The following is a 15,786-nucleotide window of genomic DNA, read 5'->3' as shown; positions in this document are numbered from 1 at the left end:
CAACACTCTATCCACTGGGCCAAATGGACTAGGGCAAAATTTAATATATTGATTTATAGGACACAAGTAACAATTTACCTTATACAGAGTTATTTTCATTGAATGTATATCATTATATTTGTGTCATCTTCATAGTAATCTGGAATAACATAAACTGATAATTAAAACTATCTCTGAGTTAATAGAATTATAGGTTTCTTTTTTCTTATTCCTGTTCCAACTTATTCTCTGAATTTGTTACAAGAGTTAATTCTATGACCATTCCCCACCCCCCCCCACCCCCCCCAAAAAAATAGCTTGTTTGGTTTGTGAAGAAGGAAAGCAGAGCATGTGAACTTTCCTGTTCGCAGTCTTCAGTTAAATGGTCACACCTAGCTGTAGTATAGCTGTGGTCTCAGACTCAGGAAGAAAGCAACAAGCATTTGGCGATTACCTAGTCATTTTATGTCATAGTTGCCAAATCCAAACAGGGAGCCATGGAAAATCAAGGTAAGAAGTGAAATATATTGGGTTGGGAACCAAGAAGACCCAGAGCCTGGATTTTAAGAAAGTGAAGTGAATGAGAAGCTTGTAATAATTCCCTGAGCTAGAGCTAAGTGTTCTAGGAGGCCTTCAATAGAGCCTTCTATCCTCAGTATGGATTGGGGCAGAGGGGCAGTTGAATGAGCCAACAGTAAGTAACTATATAGAAAGGGTTTGTTGGTTTGTTTGTTTGTTTCTTTATTTGGTTTTTTAATCCAATGGCAGACTATGAGTACAAGCGATAATGAATCTGCTTCACTTCTGTCAATTTTTTTGGCTTTGTAATCCCCACTTTAAGCTAGAATATTCACTTTTAACTATAATTTTAAGTTCTTGATATTAAAGTTTGTCATAGACTATTTCATATACTTCCATTTGAATAGAAAGGATTTAAAAATTCTGTGGTCTCTGTGTTAGGGGAATCCATAAATCTAAACCTAATAAAAAGAACTCCTAAATAGTTATTAGAAATTTGAAAATTATAGCTGTTAACATTTATATAATATTTTATAATTTTTATATTTCACATTTTAGTTTGCACAGATATTTTATTTGAGAAATGTTTAAGTAGTATTATTGGAATTTTAGGAAATATCTGTGCTATAAATTCTTTTTTTTGTAGGTGGAAGTTAATAAAGATTATTACTTATATGGTTGTGTATCTCCTTAAAGATTGTACTTTTTTAAATCTCAAAGTCATGAGATAGAAAATTCAATGTGTTTCATAGCATTGTGTGGTGTTTGTTTTTTCCTCTTTTTCTCCAGGAGAAAAGTTGAAATTATGCATACCCATAGTCTTTTCACTCTTCTTGGAGAAAGGCTGATGTTGCATACAAATACTGTGACTGTCACTACGTACAACACACTTTATGAGGTAAAAATTTTAAAATGTGTGATGTCATTTTTAAATGTATGAAGTGGATACTCTCTATGGAATTAGGATCCATTGTTGGTCATTTAACCTACAAAGCCAGTAATCATTTTAGAAAATAAACAGTTGCAGTTTTATATTTTATATCCAAATATATCCATGTACATTTATTTGCCAATTTTTATGTTGGTCCAAGGACATTTCTTTGAGTATGGATTAGGTGATTGGTTTTGCACAGTTTTTCTTACATAACCACATACCCATTATGCCTTATGTATTAGTTCTCTCCTTTCTCCCTTTCCCTAATATGTAGTGCACGAAATTTGTGCATCTGGGGAGGAGGGGATGGGGGTCTCTCAGCCCGGCCTGCACCCTCTCGCAATCCGGGACCCCTCAGAGGATGTCCAACTGCCAGTTTAGGGCCGATCCTCCAGGGATCTTTGCTGAGGACATTTCAACATATAAAATGACTTGGCTCTGAACATGTCAGGGATCTGCGGGATTGGGCCTAAACTGGCAGTCAGACATCCTTCTCGCAGTCTGGGATTGTTGGCTCCTAACCACTCGCCTGCCTGCCTGATTGCCCCTAATCACTCTTCCTGCCTGCCTGATTGCTCCTAACCACTTGCCTGCTTGATCTCCTCTAACTGCTTGCCTGCCAGCCTGATTGGCCCTAATCACCTCTGATTGCCCCTAACTGCTTCCTGCCTGCCTGATTGCCTCTAACCGCCTCTCCCTCAGCCCCCACCACTGCCGCTTCATCCGGAAGGATGTTCGGAATGATTTCTGGAAGGTCATTTGGCTGTGTTGGTCTAATTAGCATATTATGCTTTTATTATTATAGATTACCTACCTTAACCTAGAATTAAAACTGGTTTGAATTGTAGGTAAGAATAATTTGTAAAATGTTATCTGGAAGAAACTTTATATCTCATCATTTTATTCAGAAATCTGTTTTTCATCATTTCTAACAGATGGCCATATAGCTTGGGTTCACATTTTTCTATGAAATGCATGTGCTACCTCCCAAAGTAGCTGTTTTTATTTTTAAATACTAGAAAAATATTTGGAATGTTCTCTTATGTTAACCTTAATTCTGTTTTCCTGCAACTGATCTTCTGTGTCTCTAGTTCTTTTGCCCAGTGAAAAGATTAGCAACCTGCCAACACCCATCTTTGTGTGGCAACAAGCTCAGCAGTTTCTATATTTTTAAATAGTTGACAATAATTAAAAATAAAATAATTTATTACACAGAAAATTATTTGAAATTTAAATGCCAGTGTCTGTCCATAAGTAGTTTTGATGGAAAATAGTCACATTCATTCTTTACAGATTGTTCATGTTTAGTTTTACTCTGCAGATCACAGTGATGCAATAATTTGACAGTGTTTCAATTAACACATGTATTACTAAACCTAACATTAAAAAACACACCAGTGAATATATACTCTTTGAAAACAATGAAAGTGGATTTCAGAACTCACCCTTTTAAAATACAGTGGAGTATGGGTGATTTTAGTGTAGATTGAGATGGCAAAACATTGTGTTGTTATGCAAGTACACTGTAATTGTGCTAATACAATATACATTTATATTACTAGATTAAAGACTCATAATAATATTCCTAACTCAGAAAAACAGTGGTCATAATGTATAAAACCATATTGTATCATTGCAGTTTTTTTTCACAAAAATGAAAATATGAAATGAGAAACATTGAAGAGGGCAGATGCTAAGATTCTGAATGGAATTGTACTGGAATTTGAAATTAATACTAGACACCCAGTGCACGAATTCATGCACGGTTGGGGTCCAGCCGGCCTGCCTGATCAGGGCGAATTGGGCCCGGCTTGCCTGGGGGAGGTGACTCAGGAGGTTGGCCAGCCACCCCCACCCCTGATTGGGGGGGGGTCGATCAGGGGGGAGGTCTGGCTGGGGGGACCGGCCACAGGTGGTTGGTGGGGCCAGCCCACCCCTGATATCTTTTTTTCAACTCATACATACAGACACACCTCTTGTGAACTATCATCCTGCACATAGTTTTGGGTCTTGATTTTTCTACTTAATATACCACAAATATTTTTATTATAAAATTGTTCATCTTTGTTGGGGGGAGCAACCTCTTCTGATAAAGGGACAGATAATATAACATATTTTGGGGCTTTGGGGTTGTATTAGTCCATTTGGGCTTCTCTTAAGAGAATACCATAAACTGGGATGCTGATACACAACAGAAATTTATGTCTCTCAGTTCTGGAGGTTAGGAAGTCCAATACAAACAATCTTTTCTCTCTGTCCTCACACGCATAAAGGGCAAGAGAGCTTTCTGGGTCTCTTTTGGAAAAGCACGAACCCAACACTAACCTGACCTCTAACCCCTTCACATAAGGGATATGTAATCCTAATCACCTCCCAAAGGCCCACGTCCTAATATGATCACAATGGGGGTTAGGTTCTAACATACGAATTTTAGGGGGACACAGACATTCACTCAAATAGTAGCAGGATATATAGTGTCTGTTGGAACTACTCATCTCTGCAATAGTGGCTTAGAAGCAGCCATGGCCAATATGAACCAAATTCTCATGTCTGTCTAATAAAACTGTATTTAATGTCCTATATAATAAAAGGGTAATATGCAAATTGACCCTAATGGGTGAATGACCGCTCGCTATGAGGCACACTGACCACCAGAGGGCAGATGCTCAACACTGGAGATGACCCCTGGTGGTTAGTGTGCTTTCACAGGGGGAGTGCCACTCAACCAGAAGCTGGCTCAGGGCTGGCCAGTGCAGTGACGGTAGTGGGAGCCTCTCCTGCCTCCACAGTAGCGCTAAGGATGGCAGCGCAGGGAGCAGGCCTAAGCCGTTAGTCAGATATCCCCTGAGGGCTCCCAGGCTGCCAGAGGAATTTCTGACTGCCAGCTTGGGCTCGATCCCCCGGGGAGCGGGCCTAAGCTGGCAGGTGGACATCCCCTGAGCAAGTCCGGACTGTGAGAGGGTGCAGGCTGGGCTGAGGGACCGCCCTGAATGCACAAATTTCCATGCATCGGGACTCTAGTGTATTTCTTATATTACTAGTAGCCCGGTGCACGAAATTCGTGCACATTGAAAGGGAATTAATTAGATTAAATATTTTAATATTGCTAATTGCCCTTTCTCTATAATAAAAGTGTGAGAGATAAAAGGAAATGAGTACAATGTATATGAAAATAATACATAATTTTATTAATAGCTAAACAATAACAAAATGATATAACAATAATAACAAACTCGTAATATAAAAACAACATTGATGCAAATAATGACTGATAAAGTGATTAAACTTATTCTAATATCTCCCTGTATACCATATTAAGAGTAAAAACACTCTCAGAGTGCTTGACTAATTTCCCTTGAGATAAAGTATTTACAACTTTAACTTTAACGTAACATGCTCTTTGAACTCAAGAGAAAGCAACAGCTGTAAGTGGTTTGGCTCAGTGGATAGAGCATTGGCCTGCGGACTGAAAGGTCCCAGGTTCGATTCCAGTCAAGGGCATGTACCTTGGTTGCGGGCACATCCCCCATAGGAGGTGTGCAGGAGGCAGCTGATCGATGTTTCTCTCTCATCGATGTTTCTAACTCTCTATCCCTCTCCCTTCTTCTCTGTAAAAAAATCAATAAAATATTTTTTAAAAATACTAAAAAAGAGAGAGAGAGAGAGAGAGAGAGAGAGAGAAGAGAGAGAGAGAGAGAGAAAGCAACATATAACTGACCATGTCCAAAAACGGGTTCAGGTAGGAATATTCCTACTCTGTCTAGAGTTTGTCCTTGTGATTTATTCATAGTCATCACAAATGCTGGCATAACGGGAAACTATCTTTGAATTAATTTAAATGGGTGGCCAGTGTCAGATGGGTACAAATCAATTCTTGGAATCAGAACAATCTCTCCCTCTGCAGATCCTGTTAATACTTCAGCTTTGATAATGTTAGATCACAATCTTTTGATAATAAATCCGGTATCATTACAAAGACCCCATTTACTATTAAGATTTCTCAATAGCATGATGATTGCACCCACTTTCAATTTTAATTTATGACACGGCATTCCAAAAGGAGTAATACTATTAAGAAATTCAATAGGAAAATTTTCCTTTTCAGCATCATCTGTTGATTCAATGGAATCATCACTCAAACAGGTGTGAAAATCTCCATCAAGTATATCCAAAATTTCTTCATTTAATTTTTGAACGTGCTCATTTTTTGGACAAAGAATTGCACGTTTAGATATATTTTTAATATTATCTATTGATATACTATTTCCAAAGGTGGCTTTAATAATAGATCCATTACAAATCATTTTGTGGGGAATTTCAATAATATCCATTCCTAAATGAAAACTGCTATCAAGTTTGCCATCTCCAAGTTTTACTAACCATTCACTATAAGCAGAATCCTCTGATCTCATATTTGTTTTAAGAGACAACTGTCTGAAACATCCCCAAACACTACAGTACTTTAAACTCGTTTGTACTATGGCCAATCGTAAAGCATGGCGACACAAATATCCCCTCTGAAAAGAACTTTCCCACCAAATGCAACATTCAAATTAGCGCCAGCGAGAGCTTTATATGTATGGCACGTGTGCGAGTCAAAGTTTATTTTTATATTTCCAGTGCGTCATATGTACCGGTTGATCGGACGGATGGACAAATGTCGGTCACTTAGCCTTTTATCTATACAGATTATGAGTCATGATTTTACCTTTTTAAAAAATTATCCTTTAATATCTCCAAAGCACAATGAGTAAGAATCTGAAGGTTTATGTGGCTTCTATTTGGTTTCTAGGACAAAGTTCTTTCCTTTACCCACCACTCACGTCTCTCCTTTTACTCTTGAATGTTAATTCCAACATAATTTTTGTAACACCTCTTGAAAAGGATCCCACCAAGTTTTGATAGTCCACATGATAAAACTTACAGAAAAATACAGCATGAGACTTTCATTCTATCACTAACTTCTTCATAAAACTGTAATTCCTCAGTCTCTATAGAATGAAAAAGGAAAATAAAAGTGCCTTCTCTCATTCCAAGGCCTTTCTCAGTCAGGCAACCACAAAAAGAATGAGCCTACAATTCATGCCATGTAATCTCTATCAGGCATAATTCAAATCAAATCCCATCAGGCAAAGTCTGGGATAATTAAAATGTATAAGAGAACAGTGGTGACCTGGGGGAGAACTTATGAAACCTTGTCTCCTGCTTTTGCTGAATATTCTTTTTGTTATGCTAGACTCCAAGCCCCTATCCAGGACCTGGTCAGGCGCCTGGCGGCGCTAACCCATGCCGCCTGCCCTGGTCCCTGATCTGTGATCGTGGACCTGGTCAGGCGGCTTCCACTGCTAACCCACGCTGCCTGCCCTGGTCCATCATCTGGGACCTGGTCAGCCAGCTGCCGGCGCTAACTGTCTGCCCCAGTCCACCATCATGGCTTGGATCCCACCCCCCACCCGCCATCTTTGCTGGTTTAATGTGTATATCTGCTCCTGATTGGCTGGTGGGTGTGGCTGGTGGGCGTGGCTTATGGGTGTAGCGAAGGTATGGTCAATTTGCATATTACTGTTTTATTAGGGAGGATACTATATCTATTGTATATAATGTCTTTATTATATATGCATTTATAAAAATATTAATATTCTGCTCTTTTATTTAATATTTTTTCCATTTTATATTCTCATCACTAAATTTAAGAATGGCTGCCCTTTAGATAAATGAACAAAACTCTTTCGTTACTCTGTTTTATTGTTCCTGAGATGAATATTCCAACTTTGTGTCAGTCATTCCTCAAATTACATGATTTGAAAACTGCTTTCAAAGGTGTTGCTGTTTTGAGTTATAGTAGTTTTCTTTTTTTTATTGCGCTAATATTTTATGTACAGGGCTGAATAAGCACTCACTAACAGACTTAAGTTATATAGGACATCTTGATTCTGATTTATTTTTCTAATAATGATTTCTTTTTTGGGTACTTCCTATGATAGTCACCTTGGCAAGTCCTTTACAACATTATTTTAGATCCTTGAAACAACCCTATCAAACTGGTATTTTTATTGCTTTTTTAAACAGACAAACTGAGACTCACAGTTTAAATTATTTGTTCTGTGTCTTACCACTAATAAGTAGTCATACAATAGGCAGTTTCCTTAGTATATGTGTGTAAGGCAAAAAATGTCAGAATATACCTTCAAGTTGAAAGCATTAAAGTCATCTGAATCAGAACCTTTGCTAAAATATCAGAGTTCTGAATGCTAGTGTCTAATATTAACTAACTTGTTTTTCTATCTTGGTGTCTTCCTACTAATTGCTTTGGTTGATGATGCCTATATATGTTTTTTAATATCTATCTATCTATATGTATATGTATATGTATATGTATATGTATATGTATATGTATATGTATATGTATATCTATATCTATATCTATATCTATATCTATATCTATATCTATATCTACATCTACATGAGTTTCTGACCTGCTTGTTTTGATCTATATAGTGTCTATTCAGTAGAAAGTCTTTGTAAACAATGAAACTTTATATTAAAACTAGTGGCCCGGTGCACGAAATTTGTGCACGGGAGGGGGTTTCCTCAGCCCAGCCTGCACCCTCTCCAATTGGGGACCTAATCCTGCAGGCGGACATCCCTCTTGCAACCTGGGACCGCTGGCTCCTAACCACTCACCTGCCTGCCTTCCTGATCACCCCTAACTGCCTCTACCTGCCTGCCTGCCTGATTGCCCCAACCTCTGCCTTCCTGCCTGATTGCCCCTAATGTCTCTGCCTACCTGCCTGATCGCCCCTAACTGCCTCTGCCTGCCTGCCTGATCACCCCTAACGGCCCTCCCCTTCCGGCCTGATCTCGCCCTCAACTGCCTCTGCCTGCCTGATCACCCCTAACTGCCCTCCCCTGCCAGCCTGGTTGCCCCTAACTGTCCTCCCCTGCCAGCCTGATCTCACCCAGTCTCTGTCTTTCTTTGTTTTTCTCAGCAGTTCTCCAGGCCTCCCTGCCTCCCTCTTCCTCTTTCCTGGCTGGGAGGAGGTGGGGCCAGTGGGGGCTGCTTCACCCTCTGCCCGCCCTCCCTTCCATCCAGGCCTCTTCAGGCCCAGTCTGTTTTGTTTCCTCATTCTGAGAGAGGCTCCGAGAGCGAGCTGGGAGGGAGGGAAAGAAAGGGAGAAAAGGCTGTGAGCTGGTGGGTACTGTGTGTGTCTGTGCGTGTGTGCGGTTGTGAGTGAGTGTGAGTGCCGTGAGTGCCGGTCCCGCCTCCCCTGTCCTCGTCACCACTGCCACAAGTCCCCACCCACCAGAGCCTGCTGTGCGTGCAGCCTGGGCATTAGGTTGAGCCTTTGGTCCTTGTGGATGTGACGGACCCAGGGTTTTTATATATTAGGATAAAAGTAAAGTATAACAATATAATACGTTGAATTTGAAAACTCATTGTATATTCCTAACCTTAAAATAAGAATACATACACATGCATTTCTATTAGTCTTCCTGAAAAGTGGCTCAATAGCAAGTGCAGCAGCATTTTCACGTACTATCTACACTCACGTGCAGGCTTTAAGTTTCTCATTTTAGTATCCAGATTTTGGTCTCTAATGATATTACACACTAAACAAAGCCAAGTTATTGCTGATTTCACAACTTAGGTAGAACAGCCATGATACGATTGGATCTTCTGATACTGGATTTCACAGAGTTTCTGAAATGATAAAGTAACTGACCTACTGTCTGACCAATTTAGCAAAAATATATGCTTTTAAAGTAGAATAATAATTATGGCTAATTGGAATGAAGAACTTTGAGTTAATTGATACTCTAAGAAGGAAAGTTGATGTATGTGTACAGAAAGTCCAAAAAGAAAAATGGTTATGATATGATTAGATAGCAGTGTAGATCTCAAAAAAATATAGAAAGGATCTTCAAAATAAGCTTTATTACAACTAACAAATCAAATTGTTTTATCAGACTGTCAGGATGGTGGATGACTAATTCCAGATCACCAAAGTTTAAAGGTTGTATCATTTTAGAGGGTGGCATCTATTGCAAAACATTAAAATTTATATGATAGGTTTGAACTTAAATTCCAATTAATATAATAAGTGAAATATAACCAAAGGAAAAAAAAAAAGAAATAAAAATCGGCCTGAAAACCTGCAGCTGGATTTGATGCAACTTGTGTCAACCTGGGTCTGCACCCCTAGAAGGATTTGGTTGATAATCTATAGTTAGCAAGCTCATTTTATCTCATTCTCTTTTTTGGCTTGGGGAAATTATATTAATCCCAGCCAATGTATCAAAATCAATATCAACACAGCTATAGAAAGGTAGAAAGGTGTAAAAATAAGTACAGAAATAATAAAGAACTGTGTAAAACCTGTTTTGACAATAATGACATTTTAGAATATGTGGTTTTCACAAAAGTCCAATTAGGATAAGGACTATGTCACTGTGATCTTTAAAATTCTAAATCTAATAGGATACTTGTAATAGAATAAATAATAAATATTAAAGGACAAAGTAAGTTAGGCTTTCATTTTAGCAGGATATATCAGACAACATTGCTTAAAGTTATGAAAATGTAAGAATGTTAATTATTATGAAAACTAAAAAATTATTAAGAAAACATCCCTGTCTCCTAGTTTTCTGAGGAGAATTTATTCTTGAATCTCATATACGAAGAAGCGAGTTAGCTTTAATGGACTCCTCTTTGAAATTATGCAAAGCTGTTTTTATACAAATAATTTTGAGAATTATAATATTTGCAAAATATGTCTTAAATTTCATTTGCTTTATTTTATATTTCACTCCATCTGTAAATTATATTTATGTTTTCTTAATTATTTGTAGCATGCTTCAGAATTACTTGTTAGATTTTAGAATATGTCTTCTAATGCAAAACTGGACTTTTTAATATTCTTGTAGATCTCAACAATACTATTAGACACATTACTTTATTAGGTGTTGTGATATTAATGTCTCTTTATAGGTTTGGGTAAACTGCTTCTCTTTACATCCTATTCCTATAATTCAGTTAAACAGTGCGGGGACCTCACAGTGTGGGATCTTTATATTAGTGATTTAATTTCTTTTTTTGCTTAATATGCTAAGCAAAACAAGATATAATTGTTTCTTACAGAAATAATTAACTGATTTTTAAATGTATATTTTTAGTTACTTTATCTTTTTTTTTATAAGGGTATAATGGTTATTGAACACAGATTTTTTACAAGGAGGTATTCAAGTTTAAATCTTTTTTTAAATAAATCTTTATTGTTCAGATTATTACAGTTGTTCCTCTTCTCCCCGCCCCCCTCCATAGCTCCCCTCCACCTGGTTCCCAACCCACCCCATGCCTTTACCCCCCTCCCATTGTCCTCGTCCATAGGTATAAGATTTTTGTCCAGTCTCTTCCCGCACCCCCCACAGCCCCTTCCCCCCGAGAATTGTCAGTCCACTGCCTTTCTATGCCCCTAATTCTATTATATTGACAAGTTTATTCTGTTCTTCAGATTTTTTATTCACTTGATTTTTAGATTCACTTGTTGATAGATATGTATTTGTTGTCGCTTTATTGTTCATAATTTCTGACTTTACCTTTTTCTTCCTCTTCTTAGAGAATACCCTTCAGCATTTCATATAATACTGGTTTGGCGGTGATGAACTCCTTTAGTTTTTTTCTTGTCTGTGAAGCTCTTTATCTGCCCTTCAATTCTGAATGATAACTTTGCTGGGAAGAGTAATCTTGGTTGTATGTTCTTGCTATTCATCACTTTGTATATTTCTTGCCACTCCCATCTGACCTGCATAGTTTCTGTTGAGAAATCAGCTGACAGTCGTAGGGGTACTTCCTTGTAGTAACTAACTGTTTTTCTCTTGCTGCTTTTAAGATTCTCTCTTTGTCTTTTGCCCTTGGCATTTTAATTATGATGTGTCTTGGTGTGGTCCTCTTTGGATTTCTCTTGTTTGGGGTTCTCTGTACTTCCTGGACTTGTAAATCTATTTCTTTCACCAAGCAGGGGAAGTTTTCTGTCATTATTTCTTCAAATATGTTTTTAATATCTTGCTCTCTCTCTTCTTCTGGCACCCCCATAATTCGGATGCTAGTACACTTGAAGTTGTCCCAGAGGCTCCTTACACTATCTTCATACTTTTGGATTTAAAAAAATTTTTTTTTGCTTTTTCCTTTTCCAGTTGGGTGTCTTTTGCTTCTTCGTATTTCAAATCTTTGACTTGATTCGTGGGATCCTCTAGTCTGCTGTTGGATCTCTAGATATTATTCTTTATTTCAGTCAGTGTATGCTTAATTTCTGATTGGTCCTTTTTCATATCCTTGAGAGTCTCACTAAATTTCTCGGAGGTTTCTAGAAGATTCTTGGGTAACCTTATAACCGTGGTTTTTAACTCTATATCCAGTATTTTGCTTTCATCCATTTCTTTCATTTGTGACTTGTTTCTTTGTCTCTGCATTTTGGCTGCTTCCCTGTGTTTGTTTCTATGTACTGGGTAGCTGCTAAGTCTCCTTGATTTGATAGAGTGGCCTTGTGTGGTTGGTGTCCTATAGGGCCCAGTGTCTCATCCTCCTCACTCACCTGAGGTGGACGCTCTTGGTGCACCCCTTTGTGGGCTGTGTGCACAGTTTTGTTGTAGTTAACCCTTGATTGCTGTTGTTATCACTGGGAGGAATTGACCTCCAGGCCAATTGGCTGTGATGACCAGCTGTGTCTACACTGGAAGATCTGTTGTGCAGGAGACACCCTTATGGGGCAGGACTTGCTTCATTGGGGCTTTGTTGCTCACTGAGTCTGACCCTTGAGTGTGTCTCTTATGGATGTGAAGAGTTGTAATCCGGTATGGTCTCACACTGACCACGGGGTACACTGGCTTTTGGATCTCCAAGGAGGTGCAAGGTCAGCCACTGTCTGGGGCCGCCCAGCAGGAGCTACAGAGAGATCTGCAGATTCCTCCTCTTTGTATGAGGTTTGGAAGTGCCCATATGAGGCCCAGCTGTGAAGCAAGGCCACTGCTGGGAAATAATTCCATTTGTAAAATATAATTTAAATGTAAATGCTAGGCTAGTTCTATGTCTGTAAATAGCATATTTATTCAATTACCTCAATGCACTGTTGTTTCCATGCCAGCTCTTATATGATAGTCACTAGTCTCATGTAACTATTAAATACTTAAAATGCGGCTAGTTTTTATATCAAGTCAATGCCTTTTTTATATACATTGCTAATATAACTAAGTACATTTCCTATCTTTTTCTTATTTTTCAAAAAAATCTGGGGACGAAGGTAAGAAAAATGTGACCTTTGGATGTCATCGTCTTTTTCTATTCTGAAGGGATCATCTGCGTCTCTTTTTTTATAATTTACTTTCTTCATTCCCAGTTTTTGCAATATAACTATTTCAACTTACTTTTATAGTTTTTGTACTTTAATCTAGGTTGAACTATTTTGGGGGGCCTTGAACTATTTTTAAAGATTCATTCAAAACTTAGCATATTAAGCAAAATAAGAAATTAAATCACTAATATAAAATACCTTTACTCAATAACTAAATGAAAACAAATGAAAAAAAGAAAAAAGAATACTGTACTCACCAAGATTTTGTGTTAGTGGAAAAATTAGTAAATGTTTTAGAATTCTTCTTTCCTTTAATTGGTTAACTTTTGATATTTTATTGTTGTTTGAAAGAAGTGTTTAAAACTCTTTAGTAAATGATAATGAGCCACATATTTTATTTAAAAAAAAATGTCCCTCATAGCCCTTCCGGGGTTGCTCAGGTTGAGCATTGACCTATAAATCAGAAGTCATGGTTTGATTCCTGGACAGGGCACATGCCCAGTGGGGGCTATGCAGGATACAGCCGATCAATGATTCTCTCTTAGCATTGTTGTTTCTCTCTTTTTCCCTCCCTTCATCTCTGAAATCAATAAAAATATTTTTTAAAAAAATTTTTTCTTATGGCATTTCATTTTGAGTTGGGTCCCAGGCTTCAGACTTGATTTTATTTACTCATTTTCTAAGTTTTCAAAATTAATGTTGACATCAAGAGTCAAATGTTTACAATTTGCAGCATAATATATTAAGGATGTATGCTGAAAATGTATTTAAAACAGAATAAATTCTTGCATTTCCTAATTAAGCTCTTTTTCTATAGATACTGGTCTTGGTTTTGTCTTTATAATTAAGAAAATAAAAACAAAAAAACAAAGAATCCATGGTTTAGAAGTATGTAGAATACACTAGAAGACCATTTAGAAGAGATATTTCTTTTAATTTGAACAGAACTTATATTCTTTTAAAATTTTATGTAAGTATATATTTTGCTATTATGTTTTAAATTATTTTCTGAATGAAATTAAAATTCTTCATCTTTCAGATATTGACAGAGCAAGTATGTACTCAAGTTGTACACAAACCACACCCAGAGCCAGATTCTACAGTGAAAATTCAGAATCCAAGTAAGCAAAAAGCAATTTTTTATTTTAATTCAATAGTAACATGGTAATATGTCAGACTAAATCACCTTTTTTCCAACCATCTAAATTCATTATGGTGCTTAAATAGTTCATAACACTTGAAAATCACCTACCATGGTGCTAAGCCTTTAGTTGAAAAATCAGTAAATATTTTTTGAGTGGAAGATATGATGTAGTTATAAATCTATACTATGTTTTTTTGTTATTGTTGTTCTTTTACAGTGATTCTTAAGGTAGTGGCAACTTTGTTAAAAAACTCTACACCAAGTGCAGAACTGATGGAAGTTCGTCGTTTATTTTTATCTGACATGATAAAACTTTTCAGTAATAGCCGTGAAAATAGAAGGTAAGCAATTGGAATACTATTACAAAACAAAACTGTATTCCATAATTAACCTCAGGTTTTTTTTTTCTTTATTTTCAGTCTCTTTCAGAGAAAACAAATTTCTAATCTTTTCCACTTTTCTAAATACTTCTATTTTTATCCTCACCTGATGATATATTATTTTTCCCATTGATTTTTATAGATTGGAAGGAAAGGGTGGGGAGGGGAGAGAGAGAGAGAGATCTACGATTGGTGGCTGGTTGCTTCCCTTATGAGCCCCTTCTGGGGCTGGGTGTGGAACCTGCAACCAAGGTACATGCCTTTGACCCATAATCAAACCTGTGACCCTTTGGTCTGTGGGCCAATGCTCTAACCACTAAGAAAACCAGCCAGGGCGCTGAACACTTTTAATCATCAGAAGACATATTTAATATAATCTGCAGTTAGCATACTTCCGCTTATATCAATGTTTTTACTTAAATGGGTATTATATTTTAATTGAATATATGAATATATACCCACAAACGATTATTTAAAATGTACTGTTCCTTTTGGTGCTTTCTATTATCTATCACCGATAATAGTTTTAATTATAATTATGTTGGATTAGCTCATATTCATCCATGCTTTTCCTGAATTTGTCTGCTAACTGATTGTTATCATGTATTTTTAAGCTGGTTACCTAGGAAATGGAGCCATGTTTGGTGCCTGAGTCATTAATTTAACGAATATTGATTGTCTGGTGGGTATGAAGCACCTTGCTGCATAGGTTGTCTCAGTATACAGTCTTAGTCCAGTTTAGTGGGAAAGAACAATAAAGCAGTGGTTGTTTTACAAGATATTAAGTGCATCATGAGTGCTGCAGGTGATGAGGTAGTAGAGAAATAATAACTTAATCTGACTGGGAAAGTTAGGAAAGCAGTTTTAATGATAATTTGGATTTTTCCAGGTATAAAAATGGGGGAACGCCATTCCAAGTGTAGAATATAGGATATGCAGAATGATTGTACCTTCATTGACCTAGGTGCAGTTTTCACTATTTATCTAAATTTCAAAATAGTAAATTCTAATATAATTTAGATGTTTTTAATGAATATATTTTTCCCACTAGATGTTTATTGCAGTGTTCAGTATGGCAGGATTGGATGTTTTCTCTTGGCTATATCAATCCTAAAAATTCTGAAGAACAGAAGATTACTGAAATGGTCTATAATATCTTCCGAATTTTGTTGTATCATGCAATAAAATATGAATGGGGAGGCTGGAGAGTCTGGGTGGATACACTCTCAATAGCGCATTCCAAGGTAACAGAGATTTAGCATTTTATATCATCTAGTTTTCATCTGTGGGTTAATTAAATGGCTATAAATGCTCATCTGGTGCCATCTTCTGGGCATTTTCCATTAAGGCCAACTCATCCTTCCCAGTTTTCTCTCTTTTATGTTTTGTTTTTTCCCCTTCTGTTTATACACTATTAGATATTGAAGTTTTATATATCATTTGATTGAAATCTCAGGTTTATAAATTAGGAATTTTAGACCC

General features: G+C 37.1%; 1 protein-coding gene across 2 annotated transcripts in view; it reads left to right on the top strand.

Annotated features, from left to right (window-relative positions):
• NBEA (neurobeachin) overlaps positions 1 to 15,786 on the top strand; it is an 896,160-nt gene that overhangs the window by 250,888 nt on the left and 629,486 nt on the right. For both annotated transcript variants that reach the window (XM_028135810.2, XM_008158996.3), the window contains exons 18-21: positions 1,288 to 1,396; positions 13,820 to 13,901; positions 14,142 to 14,265; positions 15,356 to 15,548. In XM_028135810.2, coding sequence (XP_027991611.2) covers positions 1,288 to 1,396; positions 13,820 to 13,901; positions 14,142 to 14,265; positions 15,356 to 15,548 — 508 coding nt within the window. The remainder of the gene's footprint in view (positions 1 to 1,287; positions 1,397 to 13,819; positions 13,902 to 14,141; positions 14,266 to 15,355; positions 15,549 to 15,786) is intronic.

Source organism: Eptesicus fuscus, chromosome 8 (assembly GCF_027574615.1).
Source record: "Eptesicus fuscus isolate TK198812 chromosome 8, DD_ASM_mEF_20220401, whole genome shotgun sequence".
NCBI lineage: Eukaryota > Metazoa > Chordata > Mammalia > Chiroptera > Vespertilionidae > Eptesicus > Eptesicus fuscus.
This window is presented reverse-complemented; position numbering and strand designations above follow the sequence as displayed.